We start from the raw sequence: 24,756 nt of genomic DNA, 5'->3' as shown, positions 1-24,756 counted from the left end.
TGATTTATTTTATTGACATAGAAAGTCGGCTCCTCTGATCACAACACAATTTTTATGACTTGTCTTGTAAACGTATATGCTGCTAAAACACACAGGTAAAGGTTGCATTGCGGTCAAGACAAACCGAAATATTGTTCGTGACATTGTATTAAATGTTACGTACATAATGTATCATAACTAGTGGTAGTCTTTTAAGCCCACACAGGTAGGTACCACAACCTTGCCTATTTCGGCACTGAGACATTTTTTTTATTTTTTTTATTGACCCTGTAGGCAGGCGAGCTCACGGCCCACCTGATGGTGAGTGGTTACCGTCGGTCATGGACGTCAGCAACGCCAGGCGCAAAGCCAAACCGTTGCCTACCACTTAATACTCTCCACAAGCCTCGTTTGAAGAAGGGCATGTCATAGCGCTCGGGAAACACCGTGGAGGGGAGCTCATTTCAAAGCCGGATGGTACGTGGCAAAAAAGACCTCTGGAAACACAGTGTCGATGGGCGTAGCGTTTCTAGATAATATGGATGAACTTTGATTCGATGGCGGGAGGTGCGATGATAAAAAGGAGATGAGGGGATCATCTCAAACAATTCGTCAGAGCACTCCTCATGGAACATACGGTATAAAATACAGAAGGAACCGAAGTCCCTCTGTAGACCCAGAGGTTCCAAACGATCCGTGAGAATGGGATTATCGACAATTCGAACGGCCCTCTTCTGTATGGAGTCAAATGGAAGAAGCTGGTATCTGGCAGCCCCGGCCCAGTGATGGGAGCAGTACTCCATGCGAGGCCGGACTTGTGCTTTATAAAGCAAAAGTCTTTGTCCAGGCGTGAAGCACCGCTTCGCTCTGTTGAGGACTCCCAGCATTTTGGACTATAATTTGGCTTTGCCTTCCAAATGACTCCGAAATTGGACACCGCTCAAAATGTCGACCCCAAGTATTCCGATACTCTCAGAAGGTTGCAAGAATACTCCTTGGAATTGCGGCGCCATGACAAAGGAGTCCTTCTTCGCAGTGAAGGCGTAAACTTGTGTCTTTAACGGGTTGAACTGAACCAAGTTCAGTTCACCCCCATTCGGAAACTCGCCCCAGAGAGTTCTCTACTTCAGACACAAGTTTTGATAGTCTTTCTTGCACCACGCTCCGAGAGAAACTCTGGTGGCCGATATATCGCGCATCCCTCGTGCTGTCATCCTCATAGCAATGCATGCCATCAATATACAGCATGTCGTTGATATACAGGATGAACAGCATGGGGGAGAGTACCGAACCTTGTGGAACGCCAGCGTTAATGGTCATGGTATCAGAGCAGTCACCGTCTACAACGACGATGATGCTCCGCCCATCCAAAAAGATAGCGATCCACTTGCAGAGACCCTCGGGGTTTCCGTAAGATGGTAGCTTCAACAGAAGTGCCCTATGCCAGACCCTGTCGAAGGCCTTCGCGATATCAAGGCCTCGCCCTTGCTCTCCAAGGCTTCAGCCCACCTGTGAGTAAGGTATACAAGAAGATCGCCAGCTGAGCGACCGTGACGTGATTTATTATTCGCTCCATCACCTTGGAAAGCAAGGAAGATATCGCGATAGGCCTATAGATCGATGGGTCCGACCGGTCACCCTTCTTGGGGATAGGGTGGACGTGGGCGGTCTTCCGTGAAGACGGAACCCTGTTAGTGCAATAAGAGAGGCGATACAAACGCGTTAGCGGAGGCGTCAGCTCAGGGGCACATGTTTTCAGAACCACTACGGGGATTCCGTCTGTCCCACTCGACTTATGGACGTCCAGGAGTCGGAACACCCGCCTGACTACACTCTGTGCGATGCTTCGCAGCTATCACACCGTGGGATGTTCGGTGGTGTGGCATCCCCATCATCCACAGTCGAGTTCGAGGCGAAGAGTTTGACCAGAAGGTCAGCCTTCTCTTTCGCACTATGGGCCAGACTGTCATCGGACTTGCGCAGTGGTGGGAGACTAGACCTGCAAAAATTTCCTTCTGCAGCTTTGGTGAGCGACCAAAAAGCACGGCTCCCAGAAGGATATCTCTCTAGTCGCTCGCCAATTCTAGCAACGTGCTCCGACTTCGCCTTGGCAATAACAATAACCTTCTTGTGGGACCTGGAAGCGGCGTTATATTTCCGCCTTTCCTCTGAGACTATAGGGTCCTGATTAATCCGTTTCAGTTTGAAGGACGAGGGTATTATATTACACAATTGAGACCTAGACCTCATGACTCCCAATTATCTGGGTGCGTTATTCGCCTTGTGATGTCTGAACGAATTAAAACGTGGAGGGCTCGTTCACCCGTTTTTGCAATATTTATAAATCAATAAAAAACTTAACAGACTACTCCATTATTTGTAAGCAGAGTAAACTCCAATCGTCGGTGGTACTTATCTACTGGCAGTTGTTGGCACACATACCATTCCTATTATCTTAAGGCCTTTTTTTAGCAATGTTATTTTATTTTCATTCTGCAAAGCAACAATCTTTGTCCAACCGCGAAATACGGCTTTTAACATCTTTATCGGGTATGCTCATTTCTTTTTGCTTTCTAAGATATTTAGCATTCGTAAGAAGCGTTTCATATTCTACTAAACAGCTTGACCTGTGACTCACCTGGTGTTAAATGGTTACCGAAAGTCATTGACGTACCATAATGTAAATGCTGCAATCAAGCTTGAGACATAAGATCAAAGTCCCTATTGCATTATATAATGGCTATCTCACCCTTTAATGCATGACTACTTCGTAGGACAAATAAACAGGATAGTGACGCCTACCCATGCAAACTCATAAAACGCTTGCACTTCAATTAATCGCATTTCTCATCGTCATTCTAGCGACTGTGATCATCCAGGTTTGAGCCTCCAAAGCTTACCTACTCGTTAGAGTACGCTGGCATAGCCTATCAAGCCTATCAAGCTTATGGGGGAAAAAAAGTTTGACCATCTATGCTGTTTCCTTTATAATGTCCATGCGCCCTAGCACCAGTAATTAACTTTTTCTAATATTCTTCATACCCTTATTTGGTATAACCGTATATACCATTAACAATCAATCTTGCATAGATAAAATTTCTAAAATAACATGGTAATTGTTTTCTTAGCTATGAGGAATAGTTTTTGCAATAATCTGCACCCCTATTCAGCTAATACGTAATATATTTTGCAATAGGAAGATGTAACCAAGTACCACCATTAACTGCTTAGAACTGAAGCTCAACAGAAACTCAAATCATCAATCACCCATCTCAAGTGACAGTGATTAATTATTAAATAATAAATAAAAAATGCAGGTTGAAACAAAAAATGACTTTGTAATAATTAAATTTATTTGAAATACAAGTATTTTCTCATCAATTCACATGAAATGACTTTTTAAGCATTCTTAGCAAGAGTATCAGCTTTGGCCACAACCTCCTCAATAGGTCCAACCATGTAGAATGCTACTTCTGGCAAATGATCATAGTCCCCTGCTAGAATTTTGGAGAATCCTTTGATAGTTTCCTCAAGTGGTACTAGTTTACCCGCATGTCCAGTGAACACCTCAGCTACTTGGAAAGGTTGTGAGAGGAACCTCTGAATTTTACGTGCACGTGCCACTGTCAACTTGTCTTCTTCAGACAACTCGTCCATACCCAAAATAGCAATAATGTCCTGCAGGGATTTGTAGTCCTGAAGAATTTTCTGAACTCCACGTGCAACATTGTAGTGCTCAGCTCCAATAATATTGGGGTCCATGATACGGGAAGTTGAGTCAAGAGGATCCACAGCTGGGTAGATACCCAATTCAGCAATGGCTCTGGAGAGTACAGTGGTAGCATCCAAGTGAGCAAAAGTGGTAGCTGGAGCAGGATCTGTCAAGTCATCAGCTGGTACATAAATAGCCTGTACAGATGTGATGGAACCTTTCTTGGTGGTGGTAATTCTTTCCTGCATAGTACCCATGTCAGTAGCCAGAGTAGGCTGATATCCTACAGCAGATGGGATACGACCAAGCAGAGCAGACACTTCTGATCCAGCCTGAGTGAAACGGAAAATGTTGTCAATGAAGAGCAGTACATCCTGTCCTTCTTGATCACGGAAATATTCAGCAACAGTGAGACCAGTAAGGGCAACACGAGCACGGGCACCAGGAGGTTCGTTCATTTGACCATATACTAGAGCTACCTTGGATGTTTTGTCTTTTAGAGAAATCACACCAGATTCAATCATCTCGTGGTATAAATCATTTCCTTCACGAGTACGCTCTCCTACTCCAGCAAACACAGAGTAACCACCATGGGCTTTGGCAACATTGTTGATCAGTTCCATAATCAATACAGTTTTGCCCACACCAGCTCCGCCAAACAACCCAATCTTTCCTCCTTTGGCATAAGGAGCGAGCAGATCGACGACTTTTATACCAGTTACGAGAATCTCCTGCTGCACAGACATGTCGACAAACTCTGGAGCTTCAGCATGAATAGCAGCAGTCTTGTCGGTGGGGATGGGACCACGCTCGTCAATCGGTTCGCCGATTACATTGATGATGCGACCGAGGGTTTCAGCTCCCACCGGGATACGAATTGGTGAGCCAGAGTCTAGTACGGGTTGCCCACGGACTAAGCCTTCAGTACCGTCCATGGCAATGGTCCGAACTGTGTTCTCACCCAAATGTTGGGCTACCTCAAGTACGAGGCGGGGAGATCGATTTTGCACCTCAAGGGCATTTAGAATCGGAGGCAGGTTATCTTCGAATTGCACATCTACCACAGCACCGATAACGGCAACAACCTTACCTTGGCCTTTTCCTGCAGATTTAGCAGCATAGTCCCTCTTGTTAACGGCATTGACTGCAACGATTTTTCCACATTCTGAAAGGGATTTCTCAGCAACTGATTTAACGGCTAAAATGCCGCTTCCAACTCGACTTATTGCCCCCAACATTTTCAGAAATCAGCTGCTCAGTCTGGAAAATGGGCTAGCCGCAAAATAAATTATGTAACCTAAAAGTCATAGAGTATAGACTTTTTCGTCTTAATCATACACATGCAAAGGCACAGGAAATTATTCAACTAATTTCCCGTACACTATAAAAGTCAAGTTACAAATTACCGTACATTTTTGTCAAATTACAAATCTATAAAAATTGCTCAAAGCGTAAAGCCAAAGAACTTCAATTTCGGATTGAGTCCACCTTTTTTTTTCAGATTGCTAATCACCGTCGTCCTTAAAAAAATCTTCAATTCATATTTTAAACATATTTTGTTTTATTGTTATTGGAATGTAGCAGAATTAAGTGCATTTATCTGAAATTGTAGTCATTTATGATGAAATGGTTTAAAATGAGCGAAATGGTGAAGCTCCGGAAGATTTTGGCAGAATTCTAGACACATTGACTGCCTGTACTATACATATACACACAGCGACTTAGTTTTATTTTCTGACACTGGTGCACTTTCACTGACTTAAAAAGTTTAATGCGTTTCTATTATTAAATAGATATTGAAACCTAAATAATTTAACAAAATAAATCAACCTACGTCGGGCTTCCGTTAAAACATTCTGATTTAGTTTCACTGAAGCTCTGCAGCTTTTAAATGGATTACCACGCTGCCATTCAAAAATTATGCGGGAATGCCGGTATTTTATTAAAGTAGATACAATTTTAACTTGATTATTTTTATTTAATCGTACCATATATGCTTTTTTTTAGATATAATCAATTTTAAGTATTTAAGTTTAATCTTTACTATGATGATGATGATAATGATGATGATTAATAATGAAAAATCAAACAGTTCACTTTCAAGGTCCCAAGCCAAAGTAATTGAAACAGAATGCACTTTCTTTTTAATATGTACTATTTTTTTTGCCTAACCTAATCTGGTTTTACCTTGCATGGTGGACGAGCTCACGGGGCTCAGCCTAAAATAATTTGCTGACATCTACTCTGGAAAGAGAGTACTTAGCAGGATCTACCGCAAGATCGGAATCGCGACCCACTCAATTTTTTTTTGCTAGAAACGCAATGGGCCCAGTTTATACAAGTTCATTTTTTCCTTCCCTACAATTTTTTGTATATTGAACCATAAAATGAAAATAAAAATTTGGCTTAAAAGATGATAAACACACTGTGTTTAACACAGGCTATAAATTAAAAAATGAAACATAGAGATGTCATTTTGTACTATATAAAGTACTCTACACTCTACAGACAGAATTAAAAATAAAAAGAGAATTACAGAAAAAAGCGCGGGAAACTTTGAAGTAGGCGGTGATGTTTTTGGCGTCTTTTGTTTAAAATTCATTTTATTGTGTAAATAATAGGATTATTCTAGTGGTAGTATTATTAATTTAGTTTATTTATTAATATTTTGTGTTATTTGTATATATTTGGAGCCAGTAGGTAAGTTTTATGATTTTTTTTTCTTAGTCCCTGATGAATGTCATTGAAGATCCTGGGGGGACAACCCCACAGGTGTCTCATGTTGTCACGATTAATAATGATTGCTCGGAAATGGAATCTGAAAGCTCTTTATTAGACACAGATGCTTCAGAAACTAAAAGTAATACAAGTACTAAACGAAAAAGAGCCTTATCTCGTAAAATTTGTAGGCATTGTAATAAAAAGAGGAGACGTCATAAATTGCCTTCCGATGTTGTTTGCGAAAGTGACTGCCACTGTGAAAATGTTATGAAGAAAGAGTCGTCAACAGTTTTTAAGACACCTCAATTAGCACCCATCCCAACGCCACAGCCCAAGCAGATTGATGTTACTGATACCAGTCTAACTGAACCTCGCACACCAGTCGGTAGGAAATTATATGAATCATGTGATTCAGCTCCTTACACCATTCACATCCAAAAGGTACAATCATGTCCAAATGACAATGTTTCTATCAATCCAATTTCTTTTGGCCGTTTCTTAAAAAATAAATCCATTAAAAACATAGTTAATGGAAGCCTGAAAAAAATAGGTAGAAATAGATTAGTTTTAGCTTTCACTAACTATGCAGACGCAAACTCTTTCTTAGAGAATCAAGCAATAAAACAAATTAATTGTAAAGCCTTTATTCCTACCTCATCTGTAACACGTATGGGTGTAGTCAGAGGAGTACCAACAGAATGGTCCGAAGACGAAATCATAAAAAATATCACTGTGCCTTTTGGATGTGGAAATATATTAAAAGTACGCCGAATTAATAGGAAAAATGTGGTAGAAGGGAAGACAAATTATGTTCCAGTAGAGACAGTGGTTCTCACTTTTGATGGCCAGGTTTTACCCAAGAGAATATTCCTTTGTTATAACTCCCTTCCAGTTGATTTATACATATTCCCAACAGTTCAATGCTTCAACTGCTGCCGCTACGGTCATATTAAAGTCCAATGCAGATCTACTCCACGTTGCTTTAAGTGTGGTAACAATCATTCGGGTGATAGTTGCAACATTGATGAAGATGATGTAGTATGCTGTCTATGCTCAGGCTCACATTATGCAACCAACAGAAAATGTCCCGAATTTAGTAGACAAAAGTCTATAAAAGAATTGATGGCAAATAATTGCATTTCATATGCTGAAGCTTCCAAGCTACACCCACCTGTGACAAAATCCTATTCGGATGTTTTAACATCCATTGCAACCCCTTCATCCCCTTTAAAAAATACTTTTGATATATCTAAAGGTAATAGTAATAAAACAAGCACTTCTTATAAAAAAACAGTATTTATTCAGTCAAATAGTGTTCCTAAACAGTATAGTAAGGGCTATGACAAACAAGCTCATGCCGCACTAACCAAAGACTACGACATTCCTTTGCCCACAATTGGCTCACTCAATGAAAATAATATGCCTTTATCAAATATGTCAACTAGGGATCTTATCATTGTTTTAATTAAATCATTAACTCAATCCAAAAATATGGTTGAACCGTCCAACGCTGCTATGCTAAATGTAAGTAACCTTTTTAATAATAATATCAATAATGGATCCATCAACAACACTTCAGTGGAATTGCCGCAGTATTAACTCTAAAAAAAGTGATATTTATCACCTTATAAATTTGTATAAACCAGTTATCATTGCAATACAGGAAACTTGGCTAAAACCAGGTTATAACTTCAAAGTTTCCCAATATTTATGTGTAAGAGAGGATAGAACAGATGGCTATGCTGGTGTAGCTTTACTTGTTCATAATACAATACCTTTTGACCACATTCCTATTGCAAACCATAGCATTGATTTCTCTATAATAGCAGTAAGTATTAATAAAATATGTTTTGTTTCGGTGTATATTCCACATCCTACATCATCAATCTTTGACGAAATTGAAGTAATTATATCACAGCTCCCAAAACCAGTTTTAATATTAGGGGATTTTAATGCACAGCACCAAGCTTGGGGTAGCACCAATTCCAGTTACTATGGTGCAAGAATATTGGATATACTGGATTCTAATAACTTTTGCATCCTAAATACAGGAGTCGCAACACGGCGCACTCAGCCCCATGAAGGTATCAGTGCTCCAGATCTATCGTTAACCACCCCTGGCTTAGCTTCCTTACTGACTTGGAAAACACTTTCCTCTACATACGACAGTGATCACTACCCCATATTAATAACTTTGCCCAAAAAATTAGTTAGAACAAAATTTAGACGCCCACCAAGACTAAAATACAAAATATGCAATGATATTGACAGTGACAGATGGACAACGTTTCGTGAGCATGTTGCAAAGAAAGTGTCCTCGCTCCCTCATATTAAAAAAAATAATCATTCCGTTTGTGCTGATGCTTTGGCCTTGGCTATGATAGAGGCTGCAAACCAAACATTTCTCATTAAAAAATCAATTAATAATATACCTTCTCCTCCGTGGTGGGATAGTGAATGCTCAGCGGCAGTGAAAGAGAGGAAAAAAGCTGAAATAAAATATAATGAATGCAGCACTACAGAAAATTTTGATAGTCTAATCATGATAATTAATAATACCCGTAAATTATTTAAAAAAAAGAAATGGGATAGCTGGCGAGCTTTTTGCTCATCTTTAGCCCCTGATGTTCCTCCATCGACTATTTGGCAAAATATCCGTAGATTTAGGTCAGCATTTAAGGAAACCTTGCCACAGTTTCTTGATGAGTCTGTGGCAGATAAATTCTTAGACAAGTTAGCCCCTCCTTTTACTCCACAAATGCCCATTTTATCACCTCACCTTTCTTTTCTTTCACCATTAAGTAATTTTGCTGATCTCGCTTCTCCTTTTAGTGTTATAGAATTAAAGGGTGTGTTATCTTATGTAAAAGATTCTGCACCAGGTATTGATGGTATTCCATATTCTTTCATTGCACATTTGGGCGACTCAAGTTTGAATTATCTGCTACATCTTATCAATTCCACCATAACTTCCGGAGAAATCCCGGCTTCATGGAAAATTCACGAAATTATCCCTATTTTAAAACCAAACAGAGCTCCATCAGATCCTAACTCCTATAGACCTATAGCCCTTGCCTCAGTTCTCTGTAAACTAGCGGAACATTTAGTCAAAAATAGATTAGAATGGTATCTCGAAAGTCAAGGTCTATTGTCATCAAGTCAGTATGGATTTAGGAAAGGAAAAAGTACCATGGATAGCTTAGGTATTTTTTCTACAGATGTAAGATTAGCTTACTCAAATAATGAATCTGTTCTTGCAGTCTTTCTAGATATCTCTGCCGCATACGATAACGTTGACCTTCACATCTTAAATACAAAACTATGTAAATTAAAAGTGCCTCCAATTTTCTGTAATTTTATTCATAAACTTTTCTCTGAAAGACAAATACAAATAAATATTGATGAGTCTAATGTTATAACAAGGCTTACATGGAAAGGTTTGCCCCAAGGTTCGGTGCTGAGTCCACTTCTTTATAATGTATATACCTTTGACCTAGAATCTCATATTTCTAGTAAAGCCAATATTCTGCAGTATGCAGATGATTTAGTCTTATATGTTTCTGGTCGCTTTGTAAATAAATTGAGTTATTCTCTAAATTGTGCTCTGGAATTTTTGAAACTATGGCTGGATAACAACTCCCTAAGTCTTTGTGTAAACAAAAGTTGCTCAGTATTGTTCTCAAGGATGCGTTTACCGCCACCATTTACACTTTTGTACAATGAACAAATAATACCCGTAAAAAATTAAGTAAAATTTTTGGGTATCATATTAGATTCTAAACTGTCAGGATTATCTCACTGTTATTATGTCTCCACTAGATGTGAACGATTATTAAACATATTACGATGCCTCTCAGGTGTTTGGTGGGGATCCCATCCCTTCACATTAAAACTCTTATATAATGCAATTATAAGAAGCATATTAGATTACGGGACATGTTTTTTAGAACCATGTAGCGTTGTAGGCTTAAGTAAGCTAGACGCCATTCAATCTAAAGCGTTGCGTATTGTGACCGGAGCTATGAAGTCCAGCCCTGTTAATGCTTTGCAAGTAGAATGTTTAGACCCCCCATTAAAATTACGCAGACAGTTTTTATGTGACAAATTTTTATTTCGAGCTCTCCAATTTTCTAACCATCCTCTCTATCACAAACTAAAAAAATTGTCAGAAAAAGTTAAATGCTCTTCCTATTGGTCCCATAAATCTCCACCGTGCTTAGTTATTAGTTTCCATAAATTTATTTCATTACAAGCTCCCACTCATCGCTCACAGTTTCTACCTATATTTTCCGTCAGCTACGAAGCTCTTGTCAATCTTCCTAAAATAAATTTTAATTTTGAAATCCTGAAGAACCACAAAAACGCTAACACTGATATCAAATTTGTAATGGATAGAGATTGGGCAGACTGGCACTATATATACTGCGATGCGTCTAAACACGCACTCTCTGGCACAGTTGGAGTAGCTGTATATCATCAGCAGTATAATATTCACCAAAAAATAAAACTACCCCCCGAAACAACAGTGTTTTCTGGAGAATGTTTCGGTATTCTAAAATCTTTAGAATATATTCTACTTGCAAAACTTAACAAATCCATCATCTTCACAGACTCGAAAAGTGCTCTACAAGCTTTGCAGAAATTTCCTTTCAAATCTTGTTTAACCTGTGTTTATTTATTGGACTGTCGACAGCTACTTCTAAATTGTAAGCTCAAAGGTTATGATGTTCTTTTTGTGTGGATACCTGGCCATCACAAAATACTTGGGAATGAAATAGCTGATAAATTTGCGAGAGATGCGATAAATAGTGGTGATATGTCACCTTACAAAAATGTTGTGTCTGACCTTCTTTCCACTTCTAAAGACCATTTACTGAGGTCTTGGGAAAGTATTTGGAATAGCTCTAGCTGCCATAAAGGCCGTTATTATAAAAATATACAGCAACGAATTCCTCTAAAAATGTGGTTCTGTAAAATTAGTCTATGTAAGCTTGCAACCTCCTGTATTATAAGAATGCGATTGGGACATGTTTGTACAGCTTCTCACCTTGCTAAACTCGGTGTCATTAACAACAGTTTGTGTGCTTGTGGCGTTGGTGAGGAGGACTTGAATCACATTTTCTTTGGATGCCTCCTACGTGACTGTTCCTCATTCATAAATTCCCTGATAAACCTCCGGGTTCCTCTTCCCACATCAATCCCTACATTATTAAGTACTATAAATTCTGATTTGTATAACTTGATATCAAATTTTTTATTTAGTAATAATATTAAAATCTAAACAGTTTTAAAATATAATTAATATTCTTTTTATTTATACCCAATCACTATATATTATAAATTCTTAGGCATTATTATATATTATTATCCTATTACATACATATCCTTTCCAAATTTCGAACCTTCCAATTGATTCCTAAATAAAACTGGTTTCCCTACCTTTTCCACACTAGTAGTGGCAAATGCACAAACCGTGCGAGTCAAAATATAAAAAAAAAAAAAAAAAAAAGAGAATTACACATAACCCATATGTAATTATTCAGTATTATCACTATTATATATGTGTATAATCTAGAGTTAAGCCATCGAATACATAATACACTTAAATAGAATAGCTTGGGTACCAATCCTATTTAACGAAATTCAGTGAAATGAAACTTTTACGTTAAATAAGGTTAACTTCTTAAAGAGCAAGTTTATTAATCAATGGAAATTATCTCAAAGAAACAAAAATGCTGAACAGCCGAGTAATAGCCCAAGTATGTAACAAAAAATTTGTTCTAAAAATTATATTTTTATTTCGTAGTGATACTTAATAATGTTATAGGTATTGTTACAACAACGACACAAAATTCGAAATATTTGTAACCCTGGAATCATCAAGTGCAATAAGATTTATCGAGAACACAGCACAGTTGCTGCTGAAGATAGCTATGTAAAGAAGTTTATGAAAGCCGTCGGATGGATGGATCAGGACAGAACTGTAAGTGCTGTTTTAAACTAAAAAAACGAAGCTCCTAAGAGAATTCTCAACATCATTTGGAAGATACAAAAACTCTGTAGAGTCTGACCCTTTTAGAATAAGTGACATTCTTCTGTTTAGCGTTGGCTCCTGCATTGTGTATTTATTGACTTTTCACAGACATTTTTGTTTATTTGAAACATCTTTATGTTTGAAACTAGTATGCATTTTCGGTATGACATGGATTATAAAATATATTAGTTTTTTAGTATTTCTTAAAAATATGATTCATTAAGTCAACAATGAGCTCCTTTATTTATTTTTGAACATAATTTCTTTAAAGACATTATTAATTTTGTTTTAAATGTTTATTTCATTTTAGTTTACAATTGCTGTCCTTTAGATCCTAAAGGTGTTATTTTAAATTAAATGAAAGAAAATAGCTAGATATTTGTAACCTATGCATTGTTGTGCACTGATTGCTTAATTTTCTACATTGCTTCTATTTAATTTCCTCTTGAAAGTTATTTAAAAATATTAATAATTTGAAATTGACCAATTTTCTTCAGAAACTTCGATATTTATTTAAAATATTATTAAACAAATGTTTTCCATTCTGCTTTTATCTTAATCTGTACACTCATAAATATTTTTTTTCAGCGTTTAAAACTTACAGGTTATTTTCTATATGAAAGTATTCATGCTAATATTGTTTATGAAGAATGGTTTGAAAAGCTTGAACTTCCTGATACCCTTGCCTCCTGGTTTAGCATAACAGAACTACATGTGTGGTTGTTGATGGTCAGATACATGGCTGAGGACATAGCTCATACAGCCAAAGAGAAGAAAACATATGTTAAAGGAGATGGTCATTTTGTCAGGAATTGCATAGTAGAAGCACTGTGGGCTGATGTTTCTAGTAGGATTAAGCTATTAGAGGTGAAAATTTAATAAAAAAAGTATATAATATAAAAAAAAGGATTAAGTTTGTTTTGGCCTATGGAATAAGGATGCTTGGTGTACTCCTATTAGGGAATGACAGTATGCTGGTGACTAAATCCCATTGGCAGGTACCAATTTTTCTAGTGGAATATGTACTTGGCTCATGTTCTTGAATGACTTTCACAATGTAGGAATAACATTATGTAATTCAAAAATCTCACCCTCAAAAATTATAAACTGAAAAAATTATGACAATATTTGAAACCTCAAGTCACATATAATAGATAATTTTTATTTTCAAGCTGTTCTTCTACCTCTACCTTGCATGCCTTGCTATTTTCTTGAACAAACAAATTGTTTACATACTGAATTGAAAATAAAAACTAAAAAAAAGATTACAAAACAAAAAACTTTAATTATTAAATATTTCAGGGTGCAAATCCATCAATTGCAAAGAAACAAGTATCAGAGCTCTCTGAACAATTTCAAGCTGCCCTTGTAGCCTACGATGAAGGTCTTAGTGATGATAAAATTTTAGCAGCAGCAATATGGAGAAGATTTTATTCATTATCAGAAAATACAGATGTTGAAAATGTAGAGAAAATTGTCAGTTTTATCAGGCGTCAGGTTAGTCTTTTTTTAATAGTAAGTTCATATTGTACCGGATTACCAGTAATTAGGTATATATATTGTTAGGCGTAGGTTGTTTAATGAAAGATCTCATGGCCTACCTGGTGTAAAATAGTTAGTGGAGCCGTCAACAACATAAATAGCGCCACACAACTTGAGACATAAGCTCCAATACTACAACTAAGCTACAAGTTTCAGTACTACAGTCCAACAGCTACCCCACCCAACAAACTGGAACTGAAATTGCTAAATGCTGACACTTTAATAATCATAACTTTCAATGCATTTACTATATATACATATATAATATTTGAAGAGTCATAACAAGCACTCAGAATGTGAATTTTAGTCACATATTTTACACTTGAACACAGTTGGCATATCAACAAGGCTCTGTCTCCTATTGTTTAGTTGAAGATTGCCTTATTCTCGATACCCAAGAAGCTTGACCAATCTGTTTATTAATTATCAGACGTAAACAAATACTTATTCCGACCTAATATCTAAGGGGATGCAGCATTCATGTTGTGTCTATAGATTTCAGTATTAGCTTAATATCAGTGGAATGTGAGTTCTGATGATCTAAGCTAAAAAAAATAACATATATGTATTTCATTACATCTTAATGCAGTTACATTAATAATACAGTTTTAAAGCACTTATAAACACACAATAAACAAAGATGTCCTCTGATGTGCAAATTAGCCCGTAGACGCAACACACTGAATTTCTTGCCGGTTCTTCTCAACGGGTCGCGGTTCCGATCCGGTAGTAGATTCATTCGCGAAGCAGCTAGTCTTGAGTTGTTAGGTCTCTTTTGGAGACGCTCGGGTAGCTGTTAGCAAATCCTACCCTTTCTAGAAATAGGCAGGGTGGTGGTACCATCCCGTGCGGACTCACCTACCTACCTACCTACCACCAGTAATTACGCAAATTATAATTTTACGGATTTGAATTTTACTACACGATGTCATTCCTTCACTCTGGAAGTCAATCGTGAACATTTGTTAGGTACGTATTTCATTAGAAAAATTGGCACTTGCCAGCGGGATTCGAACACCGGTGCATCGCTAGGTACGAATGCACCGGACGTGTTATCCTTTAGGCCACGACTTAAATGGTGTCGGGAAATGAAGATACAACTATCTTATGGGTACTTATACTTAGCAGTCATTTGTTTTTGTTTGTTTCAGATATTAATATTAGATAAAATATCCAGTGAAGAACTAAAATGGAAACCTGAAATACCTTGGTTGAAAATTACTGATTAGTATTTGAAATAAAACAAGTTAAATTATTTTTGAAAATGTTGTTGCGAATAGAATAATATATAAGAACTGTTCAAAATGTTTCATTCATAATTCCAATACATAACTTTAAATTGATGTAGTTAAAGACATAATACTTCTGAAAATTTTATTATTTGCTAATTGGGTAAGTCAATTACAGTGTTGGGTAAGTTAAATACAATGTCAAAATTTTAAAACTAATTGTCATTGATTAAATGTCAAAATTCTTTTTTAAGAATTCTTCCTTCTTTTCTTAAGATACAGAATACAGTTGCCGAAGCTCTTCACATCTTTGCCTTTCCCATAAAACAGTTACAACAATTTTGCAAAGGTTGTCCAGCTTGCAGTTAATATTACAATTTGGCCAACGTGTGTCGCTTAATTTTGAATAAAAAGCTGCGTATTTTTCCAAATATTCTTTGTTTGTAGTTACCATTTTGTAAACTAAATCGTTCATTGACACTGCCGACAAATCTGTGAGACCGAACGTATTCTTCATATCGTATAGTTGGAACCAATGCGGCCTTCGGTTTGGAGTTAAATTAGCTTCCGTTAGATTGTAAGCATAGTTCACGATATTCAGAGGTTCCTAAAAATAAAATAAACAATATTTAGATTATTTTTTCTGATACCGAAATCTGTAGACACTAAGCGTAAACGCTTTTATTATGATTCAGTCAATACTACACCGTCTATTTCATTGTGCTCACGTTAAACTTATTTACTGGTGGTAGGACCTCTTGTGAGTCCGCACGGGTAGGTACCACCACCCTACCTATTTTTCTGTGAAGCAGTAATGCGTTTCGGTTTGAAGGGTGAGGCACCCGTTGTAACTACATATACTGAGACCTTAGAAGTTATATCTCAGGGTGGGTGGCGCATTTACGTTGTAGATGTCTATGGGCTCCAGTAATCACTTAACACCAGGTGGGCTGTGAGCTCGTCCACTCAACTAAGCAATAAAAAATATATATTTTATCATTCATTCATCATCAAAAAAATCATTTTTTTTAAATATAATTCTGGGACAGTTGGGCTAGCAAGGGCTCAGCAAGAGGGGTGGGATTTGCTAACAGCTACCCAAACGCCTCCAAAGGAAACCAACAACTCAAGAGCAGCTGCTTCGTGAATAAATCTACTACCAGATCTGAATCGCGACCCGCTGAGAACATCCAGCGAGAAACTCAGCGGTTAGGTTGAACGTCGAACCCTTTGTCGAGTTCAACGAACACGGTTACCAGGGTGCCTAAACCTGTTACTAGTGTTAAAGCTGAAGGCGTCTAATGTAAGAGTTATTCGATCTGGTGGATCCGTAGGGAAGTTTCTAGGGCGCCAATAGTGACTGGCTCTTGCGTGATCAGGATTCGGGGAGTAGTCAGTGGCAGGAACGATAAGGCGATTATCATGACGCATTGCCTTATCGAAGTAACGTTCCGACGCTGACTTCAAGCGTTTTCGTTCCGATTCGAGACCCGGGTCGTCGTGTAGGTCGACGTTTCTCACGAACCACGGAGCTCCGACGGCTAACTTGCAAAAACGGAGTTGGAGGGTGTCTATGTGTGTGCGGGCCGCGTGAGCGAACACCACACTCGCGTAAGTTATGACGGCCCATAAGCATGTTTTGTAAAGTGTAACCTTGTTCCTTAGTGACATTTTACTCCGCTTACAGACCATGGGGTAGAGTCGGAATAAACGCGGCACAGTCGCGGACTGATTTTATATATGCGAGCGGAATTTTATGGAGATCCAAAAATGTATTGAGTTCAGAAAGATCGTTAGAATACTTACGAATGTCCGAGTGTTTATAGTAGCAATCTTATAATTTAGATTGTAGAACGTGTAGCTGGTGGCACTACCTCCTCCCCACGCAACGTTAATTGGTGTACCTTGCTGATTGTAGAATACTTTGAACTCATCAGAATGAGTGTGCCCATTGAATTCAGCGGCTATTGTGTTGGTGAATCTAAAAATAGAATCATACTTTTGAATATGAAATGATTTATGAGCCTATAGATTCATATTGATTTTAATTTTAGTATTTTATTTATTTATTTAAAATTAGACAAAAGATAGCCAGCGTCGCTTTTTCCGCGCAAGGTTTTTTTTAATGTGTACCTCATGCGAGCGCTCGAGATATTGACCATTTTTTGTGAAATCAGACGCATAGACGATCACATGGCCCATATTATGGTGTTGAGTATTTAAGAGCCCAATCAAATAACGTATGCACATATTTTATAAAATTGGTAACCACTTCTACTGTCTATGAATACTATTTAAATTGTTGTTCAGGTTGTCAATTGTCATTGGCAGGTTGCGCCTAATGTTATTAATAGGTACTACAATTATTCACCTGTTAACTATTTTGTTATATTCTCTAGTCCAAGTGTATGTGAGGTCGTGAACTCCAGGAGGTATGTGTGCCAGTATGTGAACTTTCTCTCCGGCTATTTCTGCTTTGTATAATTCTTCAACTAACCAATCTAAATGTTTCTTTGCGTCCAAGGGGTCATAAACTAGCCACCTATAAGACGAAAACAGTATAAGATGTTGTTTGAAATGTCAAGTACTTTCTAAGATCATTCGCCGCTAAAACCGTGGATCGGAAAATGTAATGTGCCGCGCTTTACGGTCCGATTAAGCGACGACTAATGCAAAGCGGGCAAAGAGGGGATGAAAAGGGCCAAAAATTATTTTTTTTATTGCTTAGATGGGTGGACGGGCTCACAGCACAACCGGTGCTAAGTGGTTACTGAAGCCCATAGACATCCACAAGAGGTCCTACCATCAGTAAAATTCCTTGAATACGTCTTAGTTGACCAATGTTGATGATAATTCGGATCCACTACTGAAGTAGAGATGGGCGCGCTTATCCACAACGCTTATCCTTCTTATGAAATGTGTGACTGTGGTCACTTGATAACGATCTCTTGACAATATTATTCCCACGTACCATCAAACTTTGGAATGAATTGTTTCCTTCCGCTCTTTCAACAAGCGTTATAACAATTGAACTCCTCATCTCTTATCTTTTCACGAGCCCCGTGACAAGTGCTTCACATACCATGAGACATTAGATATGTCTATTTTAGAAACCCTACCTAACGTGAAAAATGCTTAAAAACTCACAATTTATCCACCATAATCAGGTCGCAATCAATAAGTTGCATTGGAATATTGGTTTTCTTCTTTGCATGGAAACGCATGCCTGCGTGGCGGTAACAATAGATAGGACTGCGTGAAGCCTTGGTGTATAATTATTATGTACATACATTAATAAGTGTTGATAACTATGAATATGAAATCGTCACACAAATCCGCATTCGTCATTTAAACTAATTAAATAAGCAAACCAATTATTATCCACTTATATCACAATCTAATTCAAATTTTGTTAATCAATGCGTGATTACTGATAAGAATCCGTTCCCAGTTACAAATGAATTCATTCTTGTTTAATTGGTACCTAATGACCGCTGTGTCCTCGAATACCTAGATAATTTTTTGATAAGAATAAGCTAACTATTGCTAGATTTCACCAACATCGAATTAATTAAAGAGCACCTAGGACGAATATTAACGATTATAAACGTGTTTTACAATTTATCTATATTTTTTATTGCATAGGTGGATGAAAGAGCTTAAGGCTCGTCGTGAATGTCGGTAGCCAATTTGACATGAGGACGAAGTCTCGTATTTTAAAACCGCTGTCCCACCTTTCAAACCGGAACTCATTAATACTGAACCCCAGAAATTAGCAGATGCTGGTGCATTGTTTTGTTGGTGCCGACTCACATTACGCCCTTACGGGGCGGAGTTCGCTCTTTGTTTTCTAGAATCGTAGACATAAAACTACTTATACTACAGACTACTTCATCCGTAAACACAAATCGTAAAGTATACGAACATCGTCTATAAATGAAAATAATAAACGCGATATAGGTTAACGATAAATAATTTAACAGATCCAAAAATTTAGTTTTTTAAAAAAATGTTGAATTTTATCCTGCCAATATATGCCGGTGAGTTCAGTACAAAAATAAATCGGGCCAGTAATTTTGCGGATGTATACTGGGGAATTAGAAGCAGTAGCAAAAGACAGCTGGCCGTTTAAAATAATACCGGATCTCTAGCTTTTCATTAAAATAAATACTTATACCTACTAAAATTATTACCATTTTTAAATTAAATTCAATTTACTTACCAGTTATATCTATAAGCGACATTATTGTTGAGTACGATAACCCTCAGACCGGGTCTCACCAACTGAGAGAATTCTCCGCGTTCAAGTAATGTCCTTTTAGAGTCTTCAGTCAAATAGAATCCCCATTTATCAACTAACCCTTCATAAAGCCAAGTAGTATTCAAATGATCTCCAATTACCCTTGAGGGAGCAAACCTATAAATTAGACAAAATTAATGAAGTAATCAATAAATAATTTTGTAAATTTAAAACAAAAAGTGATTTTAAAATTCAGATTCTTAATTAATATAATGAGGTCTTTGCTCATGTACCTACTCGTAGATGAATAAATTGATAATCATGATGTGAGGATGAAAATAGTTGTATTGCAATGAATGGAGAGCGTAAAGCTTTAGTAATATAAAAAATGAAATTACGTTATTTTAACTCACTGATTGGTAGGTTGAGATTCGTGGTTTCCTAGTACAGGTATAACCTGTACGTCATCTCCAAAGGTTTTCCTAATTTTTTCGATTAAATATCGGTTCATGTCATTAATTAGTTCATAAGACGTTTCCCAAACACCGTGATCAATAGTGTCACCGATGTAGTACAAAACATCTATGTTCTACATGTGAAAGATATTAAACAATTTAATATACAAAATCAAACCATAAGACTTATTGAAATCATTTCATAACTAACCTTATGTGTCTCTGCTATTCTATCAATAACATCATCGAAAGCCCAAATAGGGGAGTCACAGTTCCTGTAATCACCCCAATAACCAGCCGGTGCTGTGTGCCGATTCCAAAATCTGGTTTGTGACTTCTTCCTCAACTCTCTGATCTTTGGTGCAACGTTCAAATTCAATTTTATTTCTCCAGTAACATTAGTTAAGCTCTCTGCGACAACAGACTCGTCGATGTGCGATTTGTAAATGTAATTACTTGCAGGTCTTTGTCCTATTCTACAGCATACCGGTTCATCGCAATCAGCCACTCCGAAAGCTTCATAAAGAGGATCGAGATGAGCGTCGGTGATTATCGCAATCGTCAATGGTTTAGTTTCGAAAACTGGCACCTTAAATTTGATTAAGAGACCCTTTAATTTTTTTTATTTTTATTGCCTAGATGTGTGGACGAGCTCACAGCTCACCTGGTGTTAAGTGGTTACTGGAACCCATAGACATCTACAACGTTAATGCGCCACACACCTTGAGATATAAGTTCTAAGGTCTCAGTATAGTTACAACGGCTGCCCCACCCTTCAAACCGAAACGCATTATTGCTTCACGGCAGAAATAGGCGAGGCAGTGGTACCTACCCGTGCGGACTCACAAGAGGTCCTACCACCAGTAAAAAATAAAATTGTACATTTGGGACCGATTTAATGCTAAGCAACAATAAACTTACGGCTTCCACAGCAGGAGGCGCGGGGAGGGTTACCTCCCACTCAAATCGTTGATCGTCAAAGGGACAGTTATTCGGGTTTCCAACGTTTTGTAGCACTAAACCACAAAATGCTTCTGCTGTAGCTTGTGGTTCATTTTTGACAATGTAACGAATTATTGGCTGAAAGGTATTTAGCACTGAATGAAAACTCAAGAACATGTGAGAAGTGTAATTTGACAATCTATAAATCAATGCTGGAATTGTGTATAATTATTTAATAACTTTTGCATTTTTCGTCATTTAAAGTATTATTAATTATAAGTTATAATTTCCTTGGTCAACAATAATTATAGTTCTCTGTAAAAACTATACTCAACACAAAAAAACTTGCGATGACAATAGACAGCAGCTAAGTTGTCCCTCGGTGTTGTTGATGTCCATGAGCGACGGTGACCACTCCCTATCACCTGGGCCGTATGCTTATCTATCTACAATGGTAATAGCATTTCTACTACTACTACTAGGTACTACTACTAGTATAATGTATTTCTGCAAGCATTGTGTGAGACATTTTTACTAGAGCAACATCATCTTTTAGAGCTTAATTATAAGTTATAGTTTCAAACTTGCGATGACAATAGACGGCGGCTAACTTGTCCCTTGGTGTTGCTGATGTCTATGAGCAACGGTGACCACCCCCTATCATCGGTAATAAATAAAGATAAATAAAATGTTTTGTAAGTTTGTTAACTTATTTTTAACATACTATGTTAAGTGAAACAGCTCCTTTGCAAACGCCATAACCAGCAATTCCTAATGTTATACAAAGTGTAGATATAACATTCGACAATTCTTCTTCAGTTTGCCCAGCTTTGAGTCCCTGTATAGCAGTTCTGAAAGCACTCCGACAGATGACGCAGTCTAGGGTCTGTGAAAAATGATTTTATTGCTTTAAAATGTACTTACACCAAGTGACGACACTCACAACGGCTGTGTCCCGTTAACTGCTTAATACGCGTGGGTAAGGTAGTTGCGTGCTAGCATGACCCGCGTCCCTGTCTGAATCTTCGATTGCAATTGAAACCCAATAACCAAGAGAGGCGTTATTCACTATGAACTCCGATAACTTTTTGATATCAAAACCATGATGTTTATTATTTAAAAAAAGCTAAAGGTATTTATACCGTGATCAGTATCGTCTACTAATAAGGCATAATATTATGTAATTTTCTGGTCAGATTATTATCATGTAAAATCGACTAGCCTAATATAGATTATAATTCACATTATATAAATACACATAAAATGTCTGAATTAACGTCCGTTTTATCTTTCAAAAATATTATCAATGAATTTAATCAATTATTAAAGTTAAATTATCAGTGACAAGAGATCATAACTTTCCAAATTTTGGGTATTCCTATAGAAACAAAAAGCGCTGTATTCTTACGCATGCCGGGCAATGCAATGTTCGATGATGCTGGTATAACCCCTAGAGGTTACCAGCATAGGTAGGGGAAAAAATGGGCAATGCATACCGCACATTCCAACTCACGAAAAATTAAAAAAAAATGTGTAGAAAACTGTCGGATAAATATTAAATTTTAAAATTTTTATTCATCAAGAAACACACCTTAAATTTTAAAAACAAAAAATATTTTAATACACCTTTGCCTTGTAATATTAGGCACAATATCAAACCCTTATCTTTGCCACGAGCTTAATAGGGATCATGTTATCTTAATTCCGTGACTTTCACGAATTATATGAAAGACTTTTCGCGGATTTTCCAAAAAATCCTATGGCACAAAGTGTAGGCATTCCCAAACATAAAGAGAACTAAAGTAGCCAAGTCGATTTAACCGTATTAAGTGAAGATACGTGTGGTAACTGTGTTGTCGGTTTTTCCCTTTTCCTATTCGCTGGTAACCTAAGGGGCTATTCTAGCTACGCCCGGACCGGCAGCCGGTAGCTATCATAGAACACAAAATATTTGACAGATGCCTGAATCTCGCTAACATTTTAAATTTTAGCTTGCATATACGTATAAAAGCTCCGAACAATAAATCAGACTGTCAGTCGCCCGAACAATTACATCCGCTCGGCAGAACATCTTCCCTTTGTCGTTAACCCCTAAACTGGTGATCCCGACATAATTCAATAAATTCGTCGGGCACTGAAGGTCTACTTAAATCGTGCAGGTGTCTCAACAATGACAAGCTTGGAGAAGCTCCTCATACGTCAACAGTTGTTTAACTTTTTTTTCGTGGGATGCGAAAAGACCTTTTTTTCTCCATACCGAGCTCGGTGGAAGATCTTTCCTTTGTCTTTAGCGCCGAAAACCGATTATATTACTTAATTAACATCTTTCTTGTCGTCACTGACATTACGATTCAGGCAGGCTAAGCCCCTACGGATTAAGATTATTCCTACGGAATAAATTCATTAAATGTAAATATTTTCCACTCAAAGATAATATATTTTTTCGCACGATCAAATCATTACAAACTATTTTTTTCTATAGGCACTAAAGCAAAACTACAGCCTGACTTTCACACATCCTCTGATACGATCATTATTTCCGCCAAAGGAGTAAAGCCGTGGGCTGGAGGACTACGCCCGGCACCGACCCCTATATGAAGCAGCCTTCCCTGATGAGCATTCAGGGCAAACGGAGGGGTTGAGACTGCGTGCTACTAACACTCTAGCGCGCCGCTTTAATATCTATGAAGACCGACCGATTGGCGGTGTATCGCCTCCCGGTAGGCTTATTTTGGTTCAGTAGGGTATATCGGAGTATATGGAGTTTTTTAAATATTTGTTTCCTAAAATTAGAAACCCGTTGTTTTCGTCGTAAAAAATATTATGTTAGGTATACGAAAAATGAGAACTATACTACATACTTATAATAATATGCACTTACCGTTCTAGTTGGACTGGCGTATTGAATAGAATTTTCAGAAACGTATTCAGGTCTATGCAAGATTTCAATAATATCTTCTAGTAGGCTTTTGTCTTCTTCACTCAGATCATTAACCAGTATTTTCTTTAGAACATCTTCTACTGTTTCTATAATAAAAATGTCGTTTTGATTTTTATTGCATTAATGTTTTGGTTACTACTAAATCCCATCAAGCCCCACCACAACAATATTTATTAAAACTTAACTAACTTTATTAAATAGTAAAATTTATTTGTATATAGCACACCATATGACTTCGGTTAATGCCATGTTCATGAGATGCTCAAATGAAAAATATAAAAACTTTTGTCAATCACGTGCATTGTTCGAATTACATACGAATTGAGTTATAGCTATTTAATATAATATTAAGAGAGAAAACAACATTACTTTTGTTTGAAATACACATAAATTTACGTAGGTAAAGACTTGTTTTAAAAATTGCCAAATGACTTGTATATTGCTTAAGTAATTTTCGACACTAGACCAGTTACGTAGCTGTCTTTCTACGGTTCTAGAAAAAAAAAAATTGGTTACCTACCTAATGAAATAAGCCGGTTTGCAAAACTAGAGCTCACCAATACTAAAACTACCACAAGGAATTTCATTTTGGCCGGTCTTTCACCCGCCAATGAACGATAACGACGGCGCTCCAACCTTATATAGTCTTGACACGCTGTACTAAGTATTTTATCCAAGTTAATGAAATGTTTACCGGTACTCGTATTAGACCTTGTTACAGCCGTGATGCGGGTAAGTAGTCTATTAGATAAATCGTATTTTTTATCATATCTCGAGTATATTATTATCTCCTTTGAACCTTGCTCGAGAGTCGGACAATAATATTTCGACACAATGATATGGGACTGCATTGTCACACCTCTGAAAATCATTAACACGTAGGAAACATCGAAATATTACACCAAATAAATTAAAATCACCATGGGATTAATTGAAAAGCGTATTATCCCTCATAAATCAT

The 24,756-nt window shown here is 37.3% G+C and overlaps 3 protein-coding genes across 3 annotated transcripts; 1 reads left to right on the top strand and 2 right to left on the bottom strand.

The window, feature by feature from the left end:
* Positions 1-3,314: 3,314 nt before the first annotated feature.
* Positions 3,315-5,025, bottom strand: Atpsyn-beta (H+ transporting ATP synthase beta subunit). Its single transcript, NM_001046985.2, is given in 1 exon segment — positions 3,315-5,025. A coding segment is annotated over 1 exon segment (1,551 nt). The 5' UTR covers positions 4,930-5,025; the 3' UTR covers positions 3,315-3,378.
* Positions 5,026-11,856: 6,831 nt separating this feature from the next.
* On the top strand, positions 11,857-15,293 carry LOC101744747 (ubiquinol-cytochrome-c reductase complex assembly factor 1). Its single transcript, XM_038012990.2, has 5 exons — positions 11,857-12,171; positions 12,240-12,395; positions 13,035-13,313; positions 13,749-13,943; positions 15,140-15,293. The coding sequence occupies exons 1-5, from the start codon at positions 12,145-12,147 to the stop codon at positions 15,215-15,217; spliced, it is 735 nt and encodes a 244-aa protein (XP_037868918.1). The 5' UTR covers positions 11,857-12,144; the 3' UTR covers positions 15,218-15,293.
* Positions 15,294-15,348: 55 nt separating this feature from the next.
* On the bottom strand, positions 15,349-24,547 carry LOC101744890 (sphingomyelin phosphodiesterase 1). The gene is made up of 10 exons (XM_004925178.4): positions 24,316-24,547; positions 23,736-23,881; positions 21,579-21,740; positions 20,834-20,992; positions 20,124-20,501; positions 19,871-20,046; positions 19,440-19,634; positions 17,589-17,759; positions 17,024-17,198; positions 15,349-15,824 (listed from the first exon to the last, which is right to left on the bottom strand). Exons 1-10 carry the CDS (start codon positions 24,380-24,382, stop codon positions 15,489-15,491), a joined length of 1,965 nt encoding a protein of 654 aa, XP_004925235.2. The 5' UTR covers positions 24,383-24,547; the 3' UTR covers positions 15,349-15,488.
* Positions 24,548-24,756: the final 209 nt, after the last annotated feature.

Source organism: Bombyx mori, chromosome 9 (assembly GCF_030269925.1).
Source record: "Bombyx mori chromosome 9, ASM3026992v2".
Classification (NCBI taxonomy): domain Eukaryota; kingdom Metazoa; phylum Arthropoda; class Insecta; order Lepidoptera; family Bombycidae; genus Bombyx; species Bombyx mori.
The sequence above is the reverse complement of the archived record's forward strand: the minus strand, read 5'-3'. Positions and strand labels throughout refer to the sequence as shown.

Bases quoted from the DNA above. Each gene is read 5' to 3' on its own strand.
- LOC101744747 (XM_038012990.2), top strand. From the start codon at position 12,145: ATGCTGAACAGCCGAGTAATAGCCCAA. The intron at 13,314-13,748 runs GTGAAAATTTAA...TAAATATTTCAG, and splicing joins GTAGGATTAAGCTATTAGAG to GGTGCAAATCCATCAATTGC. The intron at 13,944-15,139 runs GTTAGTCTTTTT...TGTTTGTTTCAG, and splicing joins TCAGTTTTATCAGGCGTCAG to ATATTAATATTAGATAAAAT.
- LOC101744890 (XM_004925178.4), bottom strand. From the start codon at position 24,382: ATGAAATTCCTTGTGGTAGTTTTAGTATTGGTGAGCTCTAGTTTTGCA. The intron at 21,741-23,735 runs GTAAGTGCATAT...CATTTTTCACAG, and splicing joins ACGCCAGTCCAACTAGAACG to ACCCTAGACTGCGTCATCTG. The intron at 15,825-17,023 runs GTAAGTATTCTA...TTTTATTTTTAG, and splicing joins CTATAAACACTCGGACATTC to GAACCTCTGAATATCGTGAA.